Here is a 26,782-nt window from a genome sequence, read left to right on the forward strand (position 1 = left end):
GAGTCATGTTCTAGTGGTATAATAAAATGTCTCTGCTACTATCATTTCCTGCTCATGTAAGACTGCGGAGAGAGAAAATATATATTTTTCAAGGGCCATTAGTGCACCAATGGCACAGCTATAATGCCGTCAAAACGGTCAGGTGTTCTGATAAAGAGGAACATGTGCAGGTCAGAAGAAACTCAGTGTCTCAGTCAGTCTCAGAGGTCACGAATCTGATAAAATTCATTATACGAGTGATCCGCCATCAAGCATTTAATATGAACCGTGACATTAGGACTGACACTAAAGAGATTCCCTGAGTGGGTGTATATGGTTTGATTATATCACCACGGCAGAGGAGCAAGAGGAAGGTCCCGTGGGCATTACAAAAACGAAGAATATATCTCTGCTCTTGACTCTGAAAGCTCTCCGTTTTCACAGAAAAGGCAGACAGAGAGCTTTTTCGTCGTCACTAAGACACCGCTGGAGTTTATCCGTCAACATGTTGCACTGCATCGATTGCTTTTTTTCTAAAGTGTTTATACACAAAGACTGATCACTGCATGAAGCCATGTAATCGGCTGTAGCTCCTGACAGGGCTTGTTTCATCACGCAGGGACAATCATCTCCACAATGCGGCTGCAGGGTGACAAAGGAGCAAACAATGCAGGATTGGGTTCTTTTATGTCGGGAGACAGACAGAAAGAACAACAGATATGAAGAGGAGGGATTATGAATGAAAGAAAGAGGCCATACTACATACTACTTTCAAATAGATTTGCCTCTAGAGGATTTTACGGTGATCTGGATGACGGAAAATGTCAGACAGGTGTTAGAGCGACCCAGGCATAGGGATGCACCGATCTGACTTTTTCAGTACCGATACAGACACAATACCTGGGCTCTGTGTATCGGCCGATACCAAGTACCGATACAGATACCAGTGTTTAATTAAAACTGTGAGGAAGGGACTGGGATCATTCTTTAATGTGTGAGGTTACATCAGGCATGACTAAAACATTCCATTTCTAACTTTGTAAAACAGAATGTAACAAATAAATACATGGATATAAATTTACTGAATTGTTTTCTATTCAGCATTTTGGTAAAATTATCCTCAAAATCTACAGAAATTACAATTTAAGTGTAGACCTTTTTCATTTAAATTCGATTACATAATGTATATTAACATAAAATTGAATAGATTGGCCCTATTGACACTGATATCTGTTCCAGGTTTTGGAGTCGACATCGGCCCGATATCCGATATCCGTATGGGAGCATCCCTACCCACGCAGTGTGGTTGTACTGGTAAACTAGAACCAGCTAACGTCTCTCTGGTCTTTGTCCTCCACTGACCCATCTGGATGAGAACGGTGATGTTTGATTACAACAGGTGAAGTTGGACAGCTGCCGTGGAAACGTACAGTCACACCTGCCATGTTTTGTTTATGTTACCAGCAGACAGATTTTTCAATCCCTTCTTGTATGCTCTGCATATTGCATATAAAGAATCAGATCCAACCTTAATATGCCAGTCTGCAACCTACAGTATGGAGACAGTATAAATACCAGGTGTTAGGGGGTGGATTGTGTTTTACCTGAATGACATATTCACACATACTCCACATATTTATTGGTATTTGTTTACCTTCAGGATGAAGTGTATAACACAATTTCTTGCATTTCTGCTTTGGTTTTTCTGTATGTATCTATTCTATGCTTTAGGAGAGAGAGTGCTGAGTCCTTGCCGTGAGCCAATGTTTGATTCCAACCCGCGCCCTTTGCTGTGTGCCATCCCCTCCCACTCCACCCTCTCAAGCAATAAAAGCCCTTAAGATTAATCTAAAAACAAGGCCCTTAAAGGATGTTTTATTGAATCGTCACCAAGTCCCACATGACCACCTAAACCAACAAAGTGCTCCATCTCTCAATACTTTTCAACTCCCCCACCATGTCTTGTGCACTCAGTCACGACTGTGTTTTGGTTGCAGATGAATACACGCTATCCAGTGCCCATATACTTTATAATGAAGTAACCTGTCACTCAGTGCACTGATGTGTTAAAAGAAGTGTGTCTTAAAAGCTTCTGGACAACAGTTGGCCTTCACAACACAGACAATACTTGTTCATAAGACCAACTATTTCTGGAATGTAAAGTATGGTCAGCTTTGTCCTTTAAAGCCATTATAGGTATGGCAGCGCAATATATTCCTGAATACTGACAACGTATAGAACCTGAGTGAAGGTCTCTGTTTCAATAGTTTGCAGGTGAGGGTAAAAGACTGGGTCTTACAATCTGGGACTCAATGCAATGACCTGTTGAAGGAGATCAGCTAAGCTAGCTCCTCATCTCCATCCAAATCCTTTTAAAATATATTATTTTAGTCTCCCTTCTCTTCTTTAAGGTTGTTTTTATCCTGCAATCTAAAATCTGTTTCCGGAATTTGTGTCTGGACGTGGGCTTTACCAGCTAAGACTATGTCACTCGCTGCTGACATCACCGCAGACGAGCTGAGAAAATGTGGAGCATAAGCAGATATTGGCCCTCGGGCCCCTCGCTTAGTAACATTAACTAGGAAGCGTACATCTGAGTCAGAGAGAATACAAATGAATGGATGCAGTAAAGCGCTGTTATGCAACCTTCCATTGGATTAGCCTGGTGGCATTACACATCTGAAAGCCTGGTGTTTGTGTGTGTGTGTGTGTGTGTGTGTGTGTGTGTGTGTGTGTGTGTGTGTGTGTGTGTGTGTGTGTGTGTGTGTGTGTGTGTGTGTGTGTGTGTGTGTGTGTGTGATCTTGTTTTTCTCAGTTTATGGAACAGCTGTGTTGGGGATGCATCAAGATGCTATAGAAGAGAGGAATTAAATATCATGTGATACAGGAAGTCAAGATAGCATTAAACAATGCCTCGATTCTTTGCAAAGCAATGCATTGGATAACTGTAAGAGTTTAACTTACTGGTAATGACTTTGGCAAATTTAGAAATGGTTGACCAATGACAGCCTCTTGAAGCTAACCACATACCCTCCACCTTTTGACCATGACTAGCTGGCTTTATCTTTCCAACCAAAATGATGCAATCAAGCCATGAAGAAGGCTAACCAAGCAATCTGGGCCGATTCCCTAACATGGTTACCTGCAGGAGGCCACGCTTTTACCTCTCCGCCTCTCCCTTCCACACACAAACACAAACGATAAATACGATAAACTGTAATAGATGGGCTGCCAGTCTTTGAGATACCGACACATATCCATTTCCCCTGAGATACAAACTACAGCATATAGAGAGTGAGAAAAGGAGAGTGCGGAGCTGTGGGGAGTAAGAAGAGATAACAAAACCACTGAGGCTCTATGCACCTACACGCTGACAAAAAGATCCATTAAGTGGCAAAAAAAGAGTGCATCACGCTGCCGTTAAAACCACACTGGAATGCCATACAAACACTTACTGCCTAACAATAGCTGCAGTATCCCCCACACTAGCAATTAAGATCCATGAGATTCAAGCGTGTTGTGGAAACTACAGAAAAGTCACTCGGAATGTACCGAACGTCTTTTTTAACACTCAAAGCGTCTATTTAAGTTTTTGGAATGTAGCTTTGTATGTCTTTGAACTATTCAGTACAGCCCTTATAGACTCGACAACGAAACCTGCATTCGCACACAGGTCAGCATTGTAGCGTTTGAAAACTGTGCACGTGCAGTGGAATTCAATGGAAGTAAAAAGAAAGAAAAAAGAAATGCATTAACAGCCTGCAGAGAGGAACTGATACTCGAGATTCCATCGGAGCAGCAACTCATGCCCTTAAGTCACAAATTCACATTAATCCCTGCGACACTCCAGCTATCTATCTCACTCACATGAACACTATCGCTCTGCCTCTACTGCATTCTCTTCCTGCTGCCCACACACGCACCCTCGGATGCACATGCACGCCATAGACTGAATGAAATATGAAAACGCAGTCTCCATGACGTCACCCATAGGTTTCTGAAGAGCCGTTTAGAAGCTCAAAGTGGGTGGCTATCAGCTAGCGACCTGAGACGACATCCACCTGTCACTCAAAAGCGGCCACGCCCTTCATTATGCCTGACTTTAAACCTTAATATAATGTCAATGGGCTGCACGGTGGTGTAGTGGTTAGCACTGTCGCCTCACAGCAAGAGGGGCCTGGGTTCAATTCCCGGGCTGGACAACCTTCTGTGTGGAGTTTGCATGTTCTCCCCGTGTCAGCGTGGGTTCTCTCCGGGTTCTCCGGCTTCCTCCCACAGTCCAAAGACATGCAGCTTAGGTGCATTGAAGACTCTAAATTGCCCGTAGGTGTGGATGTGAGTGTGAGTGGTTGTTTGTCTCTATATGTCAGCCCTGCGACAGACTGGCGACCTGTCCAGGTGAACCCTGCCTTCACCCATTGACAGCTGAGATCGGCTCCAGCACCCCTGTGACCCTTAACTGGATAAGCAGGTTACGGAAAATGGATGGATGGATAATGTCAATGGATGAGTTATATAATAATTACCCCACCGTACAGCAGGGATATTAGCTTTAGTGACCAAAACCGTTTTTTTGTTCAAGGCTATAAACATGTTTAAATCTGACGTAAAGTTTGGTATTTTAACATAGGAGTCAATGGGATTGACTCGCTTTTGGAGACAGCCTCAAGTGGCCATTTAAGGAACTGCAGTTTTTTGCACTTTGGCTTTATTTCTCATCAATAATGTCGCTTCTTGGTGCAAACTCCAAAATGGATCACTGAAGCAGTCATTTTGGTGATTTGGCCTTGTTTACAAAAGACAACTTGTCAGTTTGCGACCAACTCAAAGTGTATCATCTGGCTTTGATCACAGCCAAACTAGTTTAAATTGAATAGTCCACTAAAGTTCAAACTGGAATATCTTCAACATCTACAGAACTACAGAAAGTCATGTCTTCCTCTGGAGGTATTGTAAGACCTTTTCATTATCTAACACTGTCTTCAGGTCAGTTTAGTGCTTAAAAGCAATTGTTAGCATGCAAACATGCAAAACCAAGATGTAGAACATCATAGACATACCTGCTAAGCATCAGCATTGTAGCATTTTTGCTTGCTAATGTTAGTATTTAGCTCAAAGCTGTGCCTCACAGTGCTGCCAGCAGGTCTGTAGACTTTTAATATTGTTACATGTGTTGTTTCTGCCTGATCTAATTAGTTAACGCTACTTCAGTGTTTCCCTTTCCTCTGTTGATTTGAAAGATGAATCATATGAGCCCTGACTCACTGAATATGTGAATAGATTTGCACTTTGAGTAACTAAACAATCAGGGATTATAAAAGATCCCGACCCTCTTATTTTACCCCCAAGTTTGCGTGGTTCCCCCATCTGGTGTCGAGTCTCATTAAACAAGAAGACCACACTAAGTTATTTGCATGCATCCCTATGTTCGACAGGCGTCTGATGCGGTTCTCATACTGCCGTTGTAACTGGCACAAGAACAGAGGGAGTGCCCGTATATGTGAGTGCATCAATCCCTCATAGCCCTCTGTTCCCTGTCAGAAGTAATGAACTGAGAGGTTGTGATTTGGCTTGAGGAAAACAGGGCTACTGTGTGAATCAGCTCCTGTCTGCAGGGCATTCAAAACAATTTGCCACAAAAATTTTCACGTTTGCCAAGAATGTTCATTTGCAGCTAGATGGGGGTTAAATCTCGACAGCACGTCATAAACTTCTCTGCAGAGTCCTGGTAAGAGACAATATATGCAGTTGAAATTGCAGTTGAAACTTTCATTTTAGAGCAAATTCAGCTGCACATTTGTAGGGCGCAGGTGGAGCTGGTTTGACAAAGGAAGCTGCTGATAGTAGTGACTGTGGATGTTCATTTAAAATCATTCAACTGTGACTTCTTGCTTCTTTGCATATTTGCTATTATCTCATCCAAAAATGCTTTACTCACACCTGGGCAAGATCACTGTGTGGACGAGGACAGAAGGACGGGGTTTAAGAAGGAGACATGTGAGGGAAGAGCAGGACGGTAAAGAAGAGGAAAGGAGAGTGAAGTTAATATATTTAGCATTAATTTGAATGTCTATCAAGTCGGGCGATAGATAGAGACACATAGGGAGAGAGAACATCCATTTTGGAGGAGGAGGAGAAGGAGGCGGAGTGAGCGTGGGTGCAAGTGGATGGAGTGAGAGTCTGTGTTGTGTCAGCTGCCATCTGTGTGTCAGAGCACATCACAGAAACTGTGAGGCCTGTGCACACACCTCCACTACTGTCCTGCTGTCTGTTTGGGCACCTCCACTCACACACTCACACACACACACACACTCATACACACACACACACACACACACTTGTCTCCAAACCACAGACGTCGCTCTTTTCCCACACGCGTTTAGTTTTTGCCACCACATGCACACATATGGTACGTTGGCTGTCAATGGATATAAATGACGTTTTTTGATTCCGTATTTCTGAAGGTCTGAAACCAAAAAGCTGAAGTTTTGATATTTTAATGTCCTATACTGAAAAGTCCGCTGTAGCTGCACTGGAATCACCTCTCAGAGTCTGATGCCATCTGTGTTTGGCCCCTTTTTATTTTCATATTTCATTTATTTTTCATATACTTTATTGCATTGTTGGAGTTCACATAAATCTACATTTGCTTACATATGATATTGTTCATAGTTATTCCTACAATGTCCATATATTTTATAGTGAAAAAAAGATTAAAAAAATTATAAAATAAAGCTAATAATAAATGATAAAAGTATAAAAAGAAGGAAAGTTTGAGAATACAGAAAAATATAATATAAAAAAATAAAAAGTAGGCTGGAATGATGATGCACATACATATTCAGTATTCATACATACATACATACATACTCATATTTGCACATACATCTGCATCAGAAAAGATAATTAACTATTCCAATTCCTCAGGGCTGAATCCTTTAATATTGTTTAATTATGAACATTATTCATCAATATTTAATCTATTTATTCCACTTTTGTAAATATCCTTGTTCTTCTTTTCTTATTCTATAGGTTTTTTTTTTTTCCATTTGTAGAACGCTGGTTTAATTAAACCTCCAGGTGTTAAATGAAGGTGGAGTAGGTTTGAACCAGTTCCTTGTTATTTGATTCATAGAATCAGTTTCCTGTATAGATATCTGTCTATTTTCTTAATGTGAATTCAGGTGGTGATACACCTGGCATAATACAATTTCATGCTAGCAGTAACTAATTGCCAGAACATTTTTAATAATGTGCAGAAAAAGAATATCTGTGATTGATTTGCATTATTTTTCACCAGTTTCTGCAACAGCCTGGTTTAATGGATATTCTACATTTTCATTGTGTTTTGGTGTGATAAAGAATCTTGTGTTCATTTTACATGAGAGACCCTACAATACTTCAAGTTTGTTGTTTTATGTATTTTTATTATTTCATTATTTTTTAAATCCTTTTTTCACTATAAAATATATGAACATTGTAGGAATAAGTATGAACAATATCATGTGTAAGCAAATTCTTGTTTTTGTTATTCTATTTTTAATAGTTATTTTAATTTGATGATTTGCGGTTGCTAAAGACATGTTCATTTCTAATAATGGCTTCGCTGCAGTGTTTAGCACCTGAATGTGTACAGTAAATAACAGTGGGAACAGTTAACACGTATATTGTAGGTTAACAGCAATAATGCATAAGCATTTCATGTCTATTTATGATCTAATATGCAATTTGACTGTTGTACTGATGTGTTTTGGGTGGTCAGATGTTGTAGGTGTAACACGCACAAAGCTCACCTTTCCTGCGCTCTGTTTCACAAGCGACAGTGGTACGCAAATTGCCAGGGATGAAAACAAAAACAGCAGCTTTGTGACAACTAATTTGAACTCGTTTGTATGCACCTCTGTTCCCCGCGTTGATTTGCTCTGCATGTGACAGCTGTTTGTACCTGTGTTCTCTCTCCCCAGGTTGCTAATCAATGTCTGACGGTGAAATCCTACCTCGCAGAGGAAACACTCAGCGTTGCTCAGAAAGTTTAATGTTTGGGTATTTTCATCCTAAAGGAAGCAAATATGCTATGTAGGTGCAAACATCTATACATAAAAGCAGCTTGTGTGGTGCAACCCAATTTAACGCTGCAGCAGACACTAATGCTTTATGACATTCAAACTTTCAAAGGGACATTATATAGGGTTCTGACCCCTTAACAAAAATGTCTACATTCATTCATGAGTTCCCGAATCTCTCTCATTCCACTGCACCGAGATGTTTTGTTGTTGTTTACTCAAGGTACACACACACACACACACACACACACACACACCTGACAGATTGTGTACGACGACATCTGGGGATCTGACGGAGTCTCGCTCTCCGTATGGACGGCGTCCGAGTGTGTTCGTCTGACAGACTGAAGTCAAGGTCAGCCAAAAGACACACACACACACACACACACACACACACACACACACACACACACACACACACTCCAATGCCATCACCGTAGGAGCACACACACACTCATTAACTCTGATGGATGGCCGCACATTTCAGGCTAATAACACAGACATACGTGTACACACCATGCATAAATGCCCACAGCCGAACAATCAAACACCAGACTATGGATGGCAGATGCGCTTGCAAACACAGATGGACACGGACCTGCCACCTCAGTGTCACCTTCAGCTAATCCTTGGTGAGACAGAGAGCAATCCGTCCAGTGGCCAACACAGATTTACCCATAATCCCTGTGAATGAACTTATTCACAGCAAAAGTCTGTATCCTCAAAGTGCAAACACACAATATGTGTATGGATGTATGACCACACACACATATCCTGTAAGATAAAACACAGATATGCTGCACAACACTTGTGTGAACTTAAAAAAAGGCACCTTGAAACACTATCAGGAGGCGAGTTTAGGAAACTGTGATGATAGTGAGTGTGTGCTCTTTTAGTGTCTCTGTCAGTGAGTGAGTGAGTGAGCGTATGTGTGTGTGTGTGTGTGTGTGTGTGTGTGTGTGTGTGTGTGTGTGTGTGTGTAGACGCGGATTTAATTGGATGGGAATGTCACGTAGGACAGGCGACATGAGTGCTGCCGGTGGTGTAGGTCGTACACCAATTACTGCTCTGCACTCTTCAAAACTAGACAGGAGATGTAAGACTGAGACCCCACTTCATTAACAAAAGTAAGCCCCTGTGTTGATAGCAGCCATGTAGGGCAGCACTGCAGAGTGTGGGTCGGTGGGAAGGCGGGTCAAAATCAAAATTGACATCCAAATTGTTGGGGAGATAGTTGCTTCAGTGATAGTTTAAGGTTTGATTGCTCAAATGTGGTGTTTTTAGGGAACTTACTGTTGCAAAAAGAAATGGAGCAAGTTACTACTGTGACAGTAAAGAAGACTAAAAGAAGCGTTAGTTTTCCCCTCATAGAGAGTAGGATATTTCTACTGTATGCACAAACACATGTACAGTAAATGTATATATATTGAAAAAAGGAAGAAAAAATAAACAAAAAACTAAATAAATGCAAAAATAGCGAGTTTGAGCAAAGGCTGAGAGTAAAGTACCTGACAATTAATTTAAAAAAAAAGGGAAAAACTACAAGCTGTTTCATCAATGAATAAATGAGAGAAGAAAATATTAGAAATAAGTTTTTCTTATTAGTTTTCAGCAGGACAGGTTTCTATTGGTCCTCCTGAATGGGACATATTATTATTACTATTATTATTACATCCCAATAAGTAATTCCCGTTTTTGCCAATTAAAAAAAATCCTGACTGATTCACACACACTATAAAGACCTGTACAAAAGGGCAAAAAATAATAAAAAATAGCACTGTGACTTTTCTCATGTCGATGCGAGCACTTTCACCTTGGGCGTATACACACACACACACACACACACACACACACACACACACACACACACACACACACACACACACACACACACACACACACACACACACACACACACACACACACACACACACACACACACACACACACACACACACACACACACACAAACACACACAGGACAAATCTATATATAACAACTAACCCTCCCACCTTCAGTGCAGTCTCTCCCCGGGTGCCGGCTAGTTGCCGTGTCTGTATATTGCGATGGTTTGCCAGTACTATGCTTTCTAAAGGTCAGTTGTTGCTTCCTGTGGGGGGGGGGGGTGGAGTCGACTGCCAACGATCTCGGCCGCATCTGTCACATCCTAACCACTGACAATTAGCCAGCAACGTACTGCTGCAACCTGACTGACTGCATCGACGACGGGTTGCCAGCCTGATGTGAGATTGGAATTAAACTTTTTCTGTGTGTGTGCACATTTGAGAGGGATGGAAGGTGAAAGAGAGGTAAAGAGGATAGAAAAAGAAACAGGAAGTAAGTGAGAGTGAGAGAAAAGTGACTGGCCTGTTGGTAAAGGATGGACATTTTTCTTAAGTGTCAGACCTTTGTTCAGCACATACAGCTCGTACTACTCATTAGCTGCAGCCTCTCTCTGTCTTTGCTTAATACCGTCCTCATGCACATCTGCTGACGCTCACCAGTGCTTCTTTATAACCGCAAGCCTCCTTTTGCATCATCTACCTCCGCGTCTCCTAGACCTCAGCGCCCTATTAGAAGACAATGAAGAGGAGACAGTGTCTTTGCTCGAGCATGTCAGACAGATTCAACATCACCGGCCTCGTAGGGCCCCAAATACACCCATCATCTCCTGCCCACCTAATCAGCGCTGTGAAGAGATGGAGGGAGCAATGGGACAGACGGTTTCCGGGGAGAGGAGAGGTTGGAGATTGTGGTTAAAAGAGGAAAACCATGGGGGAGGATAGAGGGAGGCGAGGAGAGAGAGAAATATGTGAGGGGCGTGATTATCTGCCCGATTTAGGGCCCACTCTCTCTCAGCTCTGGAGCCTCAAAATCACAGAGAGAGACACAGTTGCTCCTCCATTGAGCTGGGAAATGAAGTCTTCTCTAAAAAAACCCTGCAAACATCAGGTGTAAGTTTAATGAAGTACTCAGGTGGAGCGAGGTTGTTTTAATGATGCCACTAATGGCATAAAATTAAAGAGAGAGCGGCTTAAAGGACCGTACCAGTGTGTGATCTTAGCTTCTTCATAATAGACCGTGTACCTTTTTCTGACGTCCACTTTGAAATGCATGAAGAACAGTATAGGTTTCAACGAGTTTAAATCATAGTGAACATTAAATATTTGCAGCACTGTGTACAGGGTTACAGCTGCCAATTATTTTGTAATCCACATAACAGAGGACCAGTTTTTTAATTGTTAATCTATGAAATGTTACAAAAAAAGGGGGGAAAAAAATCCCTTCAATATTCTCTATAGCGTATGGTGTTACTTTAAAAATAGAGAAAGAAATTAAACTTATCCTCAAATTCCAGAAGCTGAAATTAGGTTTTCCCAGAATCTGACAAATTGCTATTAATTGCATATCCTGTCAACAAAACTATGAATTTACTAATAACGTCAGCATAAGTGCTAATTAAGTGTTTGAGAGCAGATTTTATAAAAAATCTCTACACTGCATTACATCTGAAGTGTGATGTATCTTTGACAAAAATGAATGCAGCCCTGATGTTCACTGTGATGGATAACACAGTTAAAAAACACTGACATTTCAAAAGGGAGGGATATCGAGGGAGGTTGGTGGTGGTGGTGGTGGAGGCTGGGGTAGGATTGGAGGGTGAACCAGTGCCTTGACAGCACAGTAGGGGCCATCGCTGTGAAGTTAGTTAATCCTAAGGAGCAGAGGATTAGCTCGGCAGGGGAGAACCGCCTCAGCAGGGGGGCTCTGGGAACCCCTTGTCCTCGACCACAGTGCCATGCTGCAGGGCTACCGGGGCCTCCACCACCACCACAACCACCACCTCTAGCCCCGGGCCCTGTCTGACCTAGTATGTGGAACCAGATCTACACAGTAAAAACCGACATAGACATATAAAGGACATGCACAACAGCTCATCAGTTCATTATTGCTTTGGAGAGGCTGGAGCGGCGTGGAGAGAGGAGTGAGGGTGTCTTCACAGGAGCCCATTGGTTCCAGTGTGACTGATTGTGCAGAGCTCACAGGCCCACCTGGGGGCCGCTGCATCCACACTCTCTCCTCTCATCTCCTCCCGCCGGCTCCACGCCGCTAAACTCTTGGCTCGCTACTCGTCTCTCCCCTGCCCTCTTTTCTCGCCTCTTTCACTGCAGGGTCCCGACCACCTGGGGCCACGGAACGGCGGGGCGCTCCGTTGTTATTAGCATCATCGCCCTGCTGATTATTTTCCCCACGGTCTCCAAAAAAATGAGAGTGCTGTTGGGCAGGGAGCTTTAATGGACGTAGAAGAAGAACCTCCATCTCCCAAGTCATTGGGTTTGTATGTGTGAGAGAGCTGCCTGTACACATGCAGCGTTTGTGTGTGTTTGAAACGCATCTGCATTCAGGCAGAAAGATCTAGAAGTGCACGGAATCTCAAAGAGCAGATGTAGCCTCTTCCTTCTAAGAGCACGACGTGGAGTCTCTCCCACCCCTGGCGTCCCACAGAAGGGGGACCTTTCTCTGGGTGACTGGCAACCCAGCGAGCACACCGCCCGCGGACATCAAGTACTTAAGGACTTGTCAGTTCACGGAGCCGCCCACAGAAGACTTCAACTGTGCAGCATGATGAAACCTCCCGCTGGATTCTCCATCTCGCTGTATGTTCTTGGTCATGGTTGAGCAGACAAAATTTTCCCAGGAGCCATTCAATGCTCCTCTGGCAGGTCTACGAGGCGTTACGACTCGCCTCCTTTGTCAGACTAAGCCAACGCTCTTGAAACAGTCTTTAATGCTGGTCCAAAGTATAACTTCACTTAAAAGAAAAAGTTGAACTAAAGCAATAGATGGTCAGCACTGGACTAAGATCTGAATACTTACACAAAGCTGTAAAGTGCAGAGCGCTTACACAACAACAAAAACAACAAGAGCCACTACAAAAAAATGTGCCAAGGCTCATTTTCTTTGAAAAATCCGTTCGAAAACCCCAGAAATAATGATCTCTGCAAATTGCTCCTCTCTCCTCCAGTCTTGTTAGCCAAACAGCACAACATCCCTGATGAGAAACGCTAGTTGTTGTACTCAGTGTCACGTTGCTAACAGTCTTCATGCAATATTAACTTGCAATAGAGCTTGGAGGACGCACAAACCTGTGCATAGTGCGCAATAAATAAAACAAAAACCATCCGTGATTGACACATCATTAGACACCCATGAATTATTCAATATCTGCAATCATATTGGTTTGCCAAGGGATCAACATGCTGGGGAGCAGGCAGGCCCCGGGTATCTGATTGCAAGTTAAAAACCTCCCGAACTCGACTGCTCCCAGCTCCTAAAAATCTGTCAGTGATTAGTGTGAGAGAGCGCGGAGACTGGCATAAGCCCGCTCAGACCTTTTGAGTGTTGATTTGGACCTCCTGCCGTTCCCGAAGAAAGGCTGCATCCTAGCAGCTCCGAGATGGCTCTGATTGAAGACATAATTGTGAATGTGGGTGAATTTCACGGTTAGGAGCGTGAAACCCTCTCAGTGAGATGGATGGCGAGATGGGGAGCGCGAGGGGAGGCAGGAAGGACTGCAAATGAGGAGTCGGGGAGCCGGGAGCTGGAAGGTGAGAGACCTTGGCCGAGTCCGGCTGATGTACGCAGACGGACACGCAGAGGAACACAAAAAGCGTGTGCAGAGAACCATACATATGTACATGACATATACTCGAGTTGCAATGAGTGCGGGTACCCGAAATGCAGACGCACACAAAATGAAAAAGATTGGCTGCGTGTGTAAACAATCTCTGCATCAATCACTCTGTGAGCGGAGCAAATCAACTCTGGCTGTCGCACCGTTTCATGCCATTCCCCAGCCTTCAGATGCAATCCCCACCAGCCATCTGCATATCAAACAAGGCAGCCATTCACATACACTGACTAATGATTTCTGAATGTCATTAGCTCTCCCTATTACAACTGCACTTCAGACCTGCGTATTTTTATTCCTACTTGTGCAGAGGCGTCATAAAAAAAGAAAAGAAAAAGAGGCTGGAGTAAGAGTTCCCTTATCTCCACTGGCCAGGGTTTAGTCCTGCTGTGGACTGGCGGCCTCCCCGTTGGAGTCTCTACTATCTTTAGAGTTTTGGCCCAACAATCGTGAGCAGCAGTGGAGCCAACTGCCTCTCACAGCAGAGCAACACCTGCCAAATCTGGTGGTTAGCTACAAAATAAAGGATCAGCATCTAATGAGGCTCATTTATCAAAGCAGTTATGAACAAATGCTTTCAGAAAAATGGCCTGAAAGTGATACTCGCCAACTGTTTTTTTCCACAGCTATGAGATGAATATATATTGATATTGATTCATATGTAACCTTGTGATCTTCGTCAGTTAAAAAGTGAAATGTGAAGGTGAAAAAAGGGCTTTCAATGTATGAAGAAGCAAACTTCAGGCCCTTGTGCGTAGGAGCAGGAGCAATGCCAAGGTTATATAAGGAGCTTTTATTTAGTTACATTGCTGTTCACATGAAAAAGTTTCAGCTTGTGTAAGTTTTCATGACGGTTCAAAACTCAAAGAAGATGATTCATCAGTTTGATTGTTTTTAAAGGGAAAATAGTTCTCAAGCTGGGTTTAATTATAAGATAAATAATTGTGTTTTTACGCTCTGTCTTGTTACAAATAAAACTAATTCAATGAATGAAATAAAGTTCTGTTTATGAGTCTAATCAAAAATAAACTGCTGTTGTTAATCTGTCAAGTTCTTCCCCAAACCGCTGATATTGCCTTTGATTTATAGCTTCTGTCTTTTGAGTTGATTTGACGGACCAGCTGCTTGTTGTCGTCAAATCTCTAAAAAGTGACAAAAATCCGCCTTAAGCTTTGAAATAGTTCATTCTTCCTCTACACCTCTACAACGTGCATATTGCAAAAACTTGCCCCCGCTGTCTCCTTCACACTGCATATCTATATCATATCTTGGAACATATTACTCAGACCTACGCCCGGAAATTTGAACAAAAAATTCAGTGGATAAAATAATAAATTGGAGCCTTCTCAGAGATTTCTGATGAGCCACTCATATCCTTATGAGTCAATGTAAAACAAAACTACAGTGTGTAACATTTGCCACAAGCGGCAGTTACTAATGGTAAATGTTAAAACGTAGTGTAGCACAATTGGAAAAGAGTCCGAACATTAGCTAATTTACTCAGTAATGTTGGTTAAACAGTCATAAATCAATCTTAAGTTTGCTAACGTTAGCCAACACTAGCTAGCATTAGCGACCTGGTCATAACAGGCCAAGAGGTCGTAACAGCAAAACCCCTAAATGGTGCGTTCTAGTCACCACTTTCTCACTCCCAACTTGTCAAATACTGATGCTTGGTGGCCTTGGTACCCCTTTAGCGTCAGTTTTGGATATGTCAGTTTCCATTCCTTACATGCATAGTGGCAGTTCAAAATAAAATTCTGTCTTTACAGAAATCTAAGTTTAAGCAACAAACTACTTAGTTTAGGTTTAGGATAAGAGAGTGGTTGACGTTGTCTTGACTAATGACTCAAATGACAACTGATTGACTTACGAGTCACGTGAAACATATTCAACGTTTACATTTAGTTTCAAATTGGACACCAACAGCTGTCTCCTAGACCAAAGTCCTGTGTTTTGTGTCTCGGTTTTATGTTATTACAGTCATTTAGCAGACGCTTTTATCCAAAGCAACATCCAGTCCACACCGATGGCAAGCCTTCGGGAGCAACTTGGGGTTAAGTGTCTTGCCCAAGGACACATCGACTGCCGAAGCCGGGTATCGAACCACCGACCCTCTGATTGGAGAACTACCTTGCTCTCCACTACGCCACAGCCGCCCCATTATGTTCCAAAGTTGTCCAAGCGTCATCCTTTGCTCTACTGACCCTGGTTGTGCTTCAGGTTGTAAGGGGATTTATGTGATACTGTCAGTAAAGTGGGATTATTCAGCTCTCAGTGAGACTCACTGATGTATTTTTTTTAAGTCCGTGACAAAGATGACTAATTATGCTGTCTTTGTTGTCACCTAATTTCTTCAATGTTAACATTCCCCGAGAGATAAATAACACTTGAAGTGATGTGGGATTGCTCATTTTCAAAGAAGGGTTTCTTCAAGTGGTATTGCTCAAAAGTGTAAATGTGCATTAAGTCTTCAGCATAAGCTTGTGGAACAGTTGGCCCACATTGCCATTCATTCTTAATGAATACCTTGTTTTAAGTAGACAACTCTGTTTATAGCAGTAAATTCACGACAAAACTAGGAATGTGAATTATGCATAACCCACCACAACAACAGTTCTGCCTCAAAAGCTCAAAAAAGAAAAGATGTACTTTCTCTGTAGAGGCACATACAGACTGATATCTGAATGTCAATGGCTACACGCTCCTCACTAAAGATGGAATATTTACAATGCCGGGGTAATTTCCTCCTCCCAACACAAAGTTCAGGGTGAAGCATGTTTGCAGAGAATATTGCTGATACAAATTCAAATATGCAAAATGCTAAATATTTCCAACCTTTACAGTGCCTTTGCTATTCCCCAGTTACAGCTGTCACCCTCTTCACATTAAATATAGTTAGATGTTCTGGTCTCCATAAAAGGTGCATGCAGCCTGCACTGACAGCGTTTGCATGCTGATTAAACTGCAATTCATCAACAAAGTCAGTGGAAGAGGCCTTCACAGCGGGTCAACACATTTTGCCAGAAAAAGAGGTTTTGATTTAAACGCACAACACATTTTAAATGGAAATCTAAAACCAATGAATAAAGCATTTGTAGTCATTATCCTAAAAACTATTTACACAAAATATATAACATTAGCGGGCACGCCAGTTAGAATATCACACATACATTCCCTCTATATGTCCGTGCCCTCTCTAAACGCACAATCCTTCATGTATTTATGTATTTTATTCCAAGAACAGGGAGTCTTTAGACAATCTGACTCAATTTTGACTTTCGCTCCACATAGCGGTTTTCTGAAAAAATCAAAATAAAAGCATGGGTTGCTTAGAAACAAGCCTGTTGACTGCTCCGGCAATTTATGCCCCAGCAGCTTGAGAGACCCGTTAGCTTTTACATAAGGCTATTGAATATGACCCTGACCTTGTGTTACAAATGGTCCGCTTCAGCCATGGCGCCATGCAATCACCTCCTAACTATTTAGAGTTCAACTATTTTGTTTCGGTGAGTGGGTTATTTCCCCCAAGCCGGTGCGGCCTTGGAGAATGCATCGCTCTGGCGGTAATATCAAGCAGAAGAGGCCTCTGACGGTTGTAGTAGACAGGCAAAGTAGGTTAAGGTTTTACAATGCTCATAATTGAGTCCAGTTGCTGAGGGGCCTCGGAGAAGCTTCACGATTGCACAAAAAAAAAAAAAAAAAAAAACCACACACACGAGGGCACTGACATGGAAACACATACAAATAACGGTGATCTCTGCGAATGCCCCAGATGCAGCAGCAGCTCTCAAATTAAGCAGCTCAGAGACAGAGGAATCAAATGCGTTTCCATTACGGGGCAAATATTCTATCTTCACCCCCCCGTCATAACGACACTGTATGGCAGCATTACGGGGAAATATCAAATTAGGCTGTTTCATTTGGAGGACTGTTGTGCATTGCGAACCGCTTCGGAGATCAATTGAGCTGCTAGGTAATGAGCGGCAGCGGCCTGCTCTAATATACCCAGTAATGTTCTTTTGATTGCTTTGGTTAATCTCGCTCTGCCGTGCAAGGGAGGTAGCCTTCTCCCTCTCTCTCTCTTTCTGATGAAACTCACTCCTCAGCCCAGGTTACAAGGAAAAATCTAAAATGTGGAGCAGTGTTATAGAAACCAATCGATATGAATAAAATGATTAAATCTTGACAATCCCTTTTCATGTTCTGTGCCACTAGGGATTCATTAGGCTCCATGAAACACAACAAAAAAAAAAATGAGAAGGAAAGACCCGGCTGAATAGGCCACAGTGGACAACCTTCAAATGAAGTGTGGACGAGTGTGTCGATGCTGAAGTGGATGGAATCAGACACAGTACACCACTCTGCTCTCTGAAAGCAAATCCTCGCACTCATGCACCACTCCAAAAACATGTAAGAGGCGCTCCGCCGCCGCACAACAACACTCACAGCTGTGACCATTTATTATGCTCCGGCTCCGATTCATTCCTCTGCACCTTTTTTTGCTCTCCCAGAAAGAAAATGCTAACAAACCTGTCCAACCACTTTTGCAATATGCTGAACCGCACCAACTGCACGGCCACACCATCTGCCACGTTTGGCCTCGCAGTGTGAATATTTATTTGCTCAAACTGGACCGCTCAGCATCCGCCTACTTTTGCAGAAATCGTCCACATGTGCACTCTCCATGAAAGCAACATTGGGACTGTGCGGTCACCAGCTGGGTGCTGCAGGAGGTTTCAGATGTTTGAATACCGGCTGCTCACCTCTCCACGTGGTCCAGGTTCCCCGATACGCCCAGTCCTCCGATGGCGTAGAGTTTGCCGTCGTACACCAGGCTGTTGTGTCTGCAGCGGGCCACGGTCATCCGGGACACCAGGTTCCAGTTGTCCAGCAGGGACATGTAGCACCAAACATCAGCCACCATCACACCCGTCTCTGTGCCCCCTGAAACAAAGAGGAGAAAGGTTATTAAAGTGGGCATGTTGGGGGATTATAAAGGTGTTTCCACTGTATGAATTATCACAGGAAACCAAGAACCTTTTGAGAAAACTCAAGAACTTTACTCGGTTACGAACAGAGAAAACAGACTGAGTTAAATTCTTGTAGGATAGCACGTGTAAAAAAGAAAAGAATCAATGCTTCAGGGGAAGGGCTTTCCAAAGGTTCAGGAACTATTTCAGAGTATTTGAAGCAGAAAGCTGATTTAAATGGGGTACTACATAATTTACAAAACAAGGAAGTACTGGGTGAGTTTAATACTAATAAGAAGACGAAGGGTGGAGATTTCTTTGTATATCCAAGTGAAAAACAAAGTTATATTGGCGCCTTTTAACTCTTCTTGCAGCTCCTTAATACCTTAAACTATATATATATTAGGATGATAATGGTTATATGACTTCTATATGGTACACAGTGCTTATTTATTTATTCAAACTATTTTCTATTCAATATTGAAATCCCTGCTCCCAAATATGGTGTATTTATTTTAAAAGATTCAAAAGGAAAAAGTGATACACATGTCCACCTGACTGAAAGTTGTTTGCCGCTGGGTTGACTAGTCAACCAGCCGACCGTCAACGCTGTACTTGTTTCAGCCTTCTCTTCAAAGCAGCCCTGCTAGCTGTGTACTCTGAGGTGTAACACCAGCCGTGACTCAGTGACCCAGCTCAGAGTGTTAGCAAGGTTACAGACCGGAGCCTGTTGATTGGCTTGCTAGAACACCTCTGATTTCCCCGCTGGCTGTCCGACTCCCACGGGACACATGCATACCTGTTCCAATGCCCAAACACAAATTTACATTTATATGAAAAGAGGGAGAGGAAAAGGTGCACGCAGGACAAATCCTGCTGCATTTCAACGGTGCAATGTCAAGGTCTGAGTAGCGTGCGGGATTCTCGCACAAATGGACCGAGGAGGGAGAAATTTCAGTCTGCCTCTGGAGGAGCAACTTTAAGGTGTCTCATAGAGGGAGTCACAGAGTGCACAGCGTGCCACTGTGGAACAAAATAAACTGCAGAACACTGCAGCGACTGTAAAGCCACACGGAGGGGAAAAAAGCAAAGTAAAAAAAGAAAAAACGCTCCAGAGAAGGTAAATAGGAGAGACATTCAATACAAAAAGGACCCTTCTGCGAAAGAAAGACATCAAAGCTGTCTGCAGTGTTGGGCAGAGCTAAGTTTTCAAAGCATCAGATGAGGAGGCGATTGAAGGTGGCCACCCTTTTAGAACTCTTTGACTTTTTCACAAAGGTCACAAGAAGTTGGCAAGAGCCCGGGTAAAGCTTCACTTTGTTGAATTAGATTTCTCATAAAGAGAAAAATGTCCTCAGTAAGAGTTCATGGATGAAAGTGTGGAGACCTTTAGCAAGACACCGTTTGATGAAAGCATATTTATCAGAAGAGGTCAGGACCAAAAAATGTTTTACCTTGAAAAGAAATGTGCAGTGATAAAATCAAAAGAGGAAATATTCATCACCTCTTCATGTCAAGTCTGTTCATTTTGGGTAACTCTTATTATCAGTCATTCTAAGAGTTGACAGCAATGCTAGCATCATTAGGCTCTAATGGTAACGTGCTAATATGCTAACAATGACAATGGCCATGTCAGCATGCTAACATTTTGAGAATTTGCAAACACATGTGCAGCTACGGGTTAATGTCTTTAGTTTTGCAGGTATTTAGTCATAAACACAAATATCGGACAAATCTGTATATGAGCTGATGATGGCACTTTATGAAAAGTGAGGGATCCCCAAAGTTTTTATAATTCATCCTGAGTGGAAGAAGAATGTCCGTCCAAATTTCATGGAAATCCATCTAATAGTCGTTTCACTAAAAGCCACGAAGGTCAACTTGATGGTTGCTCTAGATGAAAAAGACAAGAGGATCACCAAAGTCAGTGGGATTCCTCCTCTGGGGATTATGGACAACTGGATAATATTTCACGGCAATCCATTTAATGTTTGTTGAGATATTTAAGTCCGGACCAAAGTGGTGGGTGGACCAACTGACTGACAGATATTTTCATCCACAGAGAGGTAAAAAACTATTTAGAAACAGAAAAAAATCAACCTGATATCTGTGGGCAACTTATTGCTATATTATATATATATATATATATGAGAGATACCGCAGGTCCTTCCTTCCTGCCACTGTCAGGCTGCAAAACTCTTACCAAAAAACTGACACAATAAATCCATACATCCACCGTGCAATATAAATAATCTGTGAAATCCACTCTGCAATATGAACAATATTTCTGTCTGTTTATAAAATGTTTTAGTTATTGTTGTTTTTTTAACGTTTTTTACTCATTTATTATTCTCTACTGTGAGATTACTTATTTATTATACCTATTTTGATTTTTGCAATATCCACTCTGCTGCTGTAATCCTGCAAATGTCCCCACTGTGGGACTAGTTTAGGATTATTTTATTTTAATAATAATAATAATCTTTATTTATATAGCACATTTCATACAGACTGTGTAGCTCAAAGTGTTGTACATTTGAAAAAAAAACACCAATAATAATAATAATAAAAAAATAGATAACATAAATAAATAATTAAAAAAAATAGTAACAGAATAACTTACTTCTACAGAGCATGCTTTTTGCACAAAATGTCAACATATGAATAAATCTTATCTTATCTTAAATCTTGAGACTAAGTTTTGAGGCCAATGAGAAAACAAACCAATCCAAAGTTAACTAGAAGTGTTCTCACTACTGCAGCAAGATAAACTCATGGCGTCTACTGTCCTCCTGCTCTCTGCCGCCAAATGACTGCAACAGGGAAGGCTACAATTGTGCTGCTGGAGCGTGCGATTCAGCTCACCTGACAGGTAGATGTTGTCTCCCGCCGAGATGACACTGAAGAACTCGCGGTCGTAGAAGGGCAGGCTGGCCAGCGGGTACCACTTACTACTCTGGGGGTTGAAACAGGTGACTGCTGTCAGGGAGCGCTGGCTCATCCCGATGGCCTGACGCCCTCCCACCAGAACTATCACCTCGGCTACACCTAGAGGATAAAGGAAGAGGAGGAGGATGGAAGGAGGGGGGTGATTGGGGTGGACAAAGGAAGGACAGAGATGGGAGAAAACAGGCCATCAGGGAAGGTTTCCACCAGTAAATAAGAGAGAAGATGTAATCAAAGCCTCCTCAGTGCTGCTGTAACTACGAGGCATTACATGGCAGGTTACCTGACATGTAATATATATATATATATATATATATATATATATATATATATATATATATTATATATAAGTGACCTGAAATTGGATATACTGCTGTTTAGAGTCAGTATCTTGATGGAAATCATATGAACTATGTATTATTTCACAATATCCAGATTTGAGTCTCTATCCTGCAGAAATGTGTTTTGGGAGCTTTACAGTAGGAATCGGCAGCTTTTGGCAGTACTGTGGTGTCAACTACAGTTTTGCATTAAAGTGAACTGGGGTTGTATATATATATATATATATATATATATATATATATATATATATATATATATATATATATATATATATATTTGATTTTTCACATTCAGATGGCTCAGAGGAATATATTTTTGAATTGTCTTTCAGTCTTTTAGTTTATTGAAAGTCCTCTTTACAAATAGATATTATTTTGTATGAAGGGTTTGCAAAGTAATGTCATGCTGTGCAGAGAGGTTCATCCAGGCTGACAATTGAAAGGGCAGGCAGAGACAAAGATCCCTCTAAGCACCAGTTGAATAAGAATAGAAGTAATCAGCAGTCACTGGTAAAAGAAACTGGAAGCTTAACATCAAAATGTGTGCAAGTGTAATTGCAAAAACGGTTTCTGTCAGTGTCAAGTGCACAGTAACGATTTTAACAAGCTGGAATATTAACAAGTATCTTGCTTGAGCAAAGCTATTCTTAAAAAAAACCTAATAGAAACAGAAGATTAGTGCAGGCTTAGTGCTATAGGAATATCAATCGACATACTAAGGACTAATAAATCACAGTTTCAGCCTCAATCTATTCACTGAGAAGACTTCAGAGGTCACAAAGCAAAATGACTACCCACAACATTTAGATCTCAAAGCCCATCGACTAAACTTAAGTTTTAATCATTTAATTCTCCTTCTTTTTTGGGGCCTAAAGTACTTGAAATGTAAATAATAGATGTGGTGTTGATGCACCCTTTTGGAGCCTTTTTTTTTATTTTTTTTATAGAACCTTGATAGTCTGCGTGCAAACCGATAAACACAACCGGCCATACATTACAAGTCTGCTGTTTTGAATTCAGCAGGCCTTGGCTGTCCCAGAGTCAATAAGCTTGTCGGGAAATGCAAAAACAAAAATGCAAAACAGAAAAAGTTTCCTCTTGGTCACAGGAAACTACTGAATTAAATGGGAAAAGTATAACTCAATTACCGAGACTGATGGGGCTGCCATCCCTTCTCTTACCCTCCCTTTCCCTCTGCATGTCCACACACTCGCAGTGAAACATACACTGTGTTTGAGCATTGGCATATGAGAATCGCAACAAAAAAAATCAATAGGTGAAAATCAATTTTCTGTACGCCTCCACGTGGAGATGTGTCTGGTCTTGTACACACACACATGCGCTGAGGACCTTGTGTGATTAAGAAGATACTTGAGACACATTCAGCACTCATCCCTGTTGCTCCACAGCCAATCTCTGCTCTCAGACACACACACACACACACACACACACACACACACACACACACACACACACACACACACACACACACACACACACACACACACACACACACACACACACACACACACACAGAACAGGGGAGCTGCTGGATAAAGACACCAGTGATCCAAAACACACAAACAGGTTGGCAGGCTGCCACATGCGTGTCTCAGGTCCTCTCAGTCTTCAGCAGCAGGCTCCAGTGAGCAGGCAAGACGACGAGCCGCCAGACAGAAATGAGCTGTGTGTTTGTAAGCGGGCGGGCGGGCGGAGGGAGGCGAGCCGGGGAGGGGGAGGAAGGGGCGATAGGGAAAGAGAGAGAGAGAGAGAGAGAGAGAGAGAGAGAGAGAGAGAGAGAGAGAGGGAGGAAAACAAAGATGGAATCGAAAGAAAGAGACAAGAAAGAGATGAAAACATGTCTTCATACTCTCCAATCCAAGGCTAAGCACCGGTTGATCTGCTCGGATCGATTCTTTTTCCGCACAGACACATCTATAGGCGGCTGTCTATTCCTTCGGTTTCTTTCAGTTAAAAATAAAAATAAAAATCCCCTTACTTATTTATTTCTCTCTCTTAAGCTTCTATTTTTCTTCCAAAGCTGCTAAAACAGAGTGGGTTTTTTTTTCTCTCCAGGAAAAAGGAGTAAAAAGAGGAGAAAGATCTAAAAACTACAATGGGCTTTGGTGAGGCTGAGCAAACAGAGCGAGCAGTAAGCACTGCCTCAGACATATCGTGGACATACAGCTTAGACTTAGTGGACAGCTTAGAGCTGACTGGCTCTCTCTCCCTGTGTGAGATTTTTTTTAAAGAACGCGTTCCTCTGCGTTGGACGAGAAAGAAAGTGACGGCTCAAGGAGAAATTGGGAGACAGGGTCGCTGTGTGGATGAAGGTACACAAGCTAAAAAAAAAAAAATATAGGACAATCATGAGAATGTTCTGAGGGCGTGGGAGTCGTGCACGTCACCGCCTTTTCTGGCAGCGTGCAAAAGATGTGCGAATTTGGGAGTGCGGCTGAAAAAGATTTGAATTTGGTGCCAATCATGGATTCGTTTTCACGCCCAGGACTCCTGAAACCTGAAACGGCCCTCAAGACCTCCAGCAGACCTTGGATATGCAGCTAATAAATGGGAGTGTAGTTTCATAAGCGAGTCGCAGCTACAGCAGCTGTGCTTGGAAAATGAAGTGAAAACAGGCTCTTTGTCTTCCCTCTCATGAGCCTCCAACGATACCTACACACACACATTAATTATATTGCCTTTGCTCTGCTATTGTTTCTTGCTTGTGATTAGTTTGCTGCTACTGCTGTACGTGTTTGCACTCCATTTCGCTTTGTCACACGCAGTGTTTCAACTTTATTGGATTTCTAAAAGTTGGACCGTTTTCCTCTGCCTTTATAGGATTACATTTTCGCAATCTCTTTTCATCTCCTTTTCTTACATCTTTTTAGCCGTTTCAATTTGTTCATATCGACTGCCTCAATTAAGTTGTCAAAGTTTCAGTGTCTACGTGTGAGCCAATTTGGGATTTTTCTGCTTTTCCGTTCGCTTTTCAATCAATGTGCTACTGTTTGTTTTAATATCTGTATGGATCCATGTTGTGTTCAGAAAAATAAATAAAAAAAGCGGAAGATGCACATGTCACTAAATTTCCTAAAGCGGCAGGTTTGTTGGATGTTTTTCACCTTCTGTCTGACAAAGTAAACATGAGAAAAAAACGACTAAAAAAATCAAAGCAATTTCTTTTGTTGTTTCTCTACAAAGAATTTCTCCTTCTTGAACCCCCACTGTGTCCAATTAGGGCCAGCTTAAGCATTCATACATGCTGCTTCAAGGCGCCTAAATCATGTGTCTGTGCACGCGCAGGTCTTCATGATCACCTATTGCATATGTGCCGGGCTGCTCGTGGAACTTTATGCTCGGCCAGACACGTCAGGGCGAGTCCACATCTGCAGCGGAGCTCTGACCCCTGAAGCCCTGAACACATTCACAAGCTAACACAACCCAACACCGGCCTGTCAGAACGCAACGAAAACAGAGAGAGCGGCACCGCTGACGGGGAGTCACGGCATTGGATCAGATCGTTGCGTGGGTGTGTGTGTGTGTGTGTGTATGTGGTGAGTTTCTTTCCCCCCCCGAAAAAAAGAAGCCTCACAGGGACGGCTGTCAGTCAGACGGAGGTTTGATGGGAGTTGGGTAGAAGGATGAAGGGATGGAAGAAGGATGAAGGCGAGCGGTTGGGGATGAAGGGATAACCAAGTCTTGACAGCTCTTGTTTTTCCTTCCTGACGGAGTTTATACCCATGGCAGTTTGGGAGGAAAATATCTGCTTCTCCTGATTGTTACTGACCTTTTGTTATATATCTGGTATATTCAGGAAAAAAAACATCCGATCACAACTTTTGAACAATACCCTGCTTAGAAGAAACATATATAACCAAATACAGGTTAGTGCAGCTCTGCAGGAAGTGCCTTGTTTGCAACTCTAAGCTGCCACTGTTGTACTATGATAGAAGTACTCAATTTAATTCTTTCTATATTCCTGTGTGTGGACATTTACCACTAAAACCAGGCAGCAAACTCTGTTTTGCGAAAAGTAAAGTCAATGCAGAAGTGTTTTAAACTTGCATTCTTTCTACTAGTCATCAGGGGGCGACTCTTATTTTCTTAATCTGGTTGTATAGAAGTCTATGAGAAAATGACTCTACTTCTCACTTGATTTATTACCTCAGTAAACATTGTAAACATGAGTTTATGGTCTCAATCTCTAGTTTCAAGTCTTCTTCAATACAGCATGATGTTCATTTAGTAAATAATAGTCCATTTAGAGTAAAATAGACCATAAAGCAGGTTATGCTTTAGGGCGGGGCTACCTTGTGATTGACAGGTGGCTACCACGGCATTGTCCGTTTCTGGGAGTTGACCGTCTTTTTGTTTTAGAACTTTTGACCCTTTTAGAGTGTTTTCAGTTCATTAACTTTAATTTTAACCATTTTGGTTGCTTAAAAATGTGTAATTCAGCATCCAGTTGGACTAACTCCACCCTCATATGTCATTTCTATGAAAAAAAAGATAAAGATAAAGAACCCAAGGTGGCGACAGGTAAAAACCAAGATGGCGACGATCAAAATGCCAAAGTTGAGGCTTCAAAACAGCAGTCAACGAACCAATTGTTGACGTCTTGGTCACTACGTCCACTTCTTATATACAGTGGGTGACTAATACGTACTGAAATATACTCTCTAGTATACGTCACACAGTAGCTTACTTTGTCTGTCGGCCATTTGCTGCTGTGGGGATCAGTGGGTTTCAATGAAAAAAGCTCACTGTTGCATCTGGAAAGGAGA

The 26,782-nt window shown here is 42.2% G+C and overlaps 1 protein-coding gene across 1 annotated transcript in view; it reads right to left on the reverse strand.

Moving 5' to 3' along the window:
- LOC129107554 (kelch-like protein 29) overlaps positions 1–26,782 on the reverse strand; it is a 142,001-nt gene that overhangs the window by 16,638 nt on the left and 98,581 nt on the right. The window contains exons 10-11 of the mRNA XM_054619056.1: positions 21,574–21,756; positions 18,502–18,682 (exon numbers count right to left, since the gene is read on the reverse strand). Of these exons, the coding sequence (XP_054475031.1) occupies positions 18,502–18,682; positions 21,574–21,756 (364 nt within the window). The remainder of the gene's footprint in view (positions 1–18,501; positions 18,683–21,573; positions 21,757–26,782) is intronic.

The sequence above is a fragment of the Anoplopoma fimbria genome, chromosome 18 (genome assembly GCF_027596085.1).
Source record: "Anoplopoma fimbria isolate UVic2021 breed Golden Eagle Sablefish chromosome 18, Afim_UVic_2022, whole genome shotgun sequence".
Taxonomy (NCBI): Eukaryota; Metazoa; Chordata; class Actinopteri; order Perciformes; family Anoplopomatidae; genus Anoplopoma; species Anoplopoma fimbria.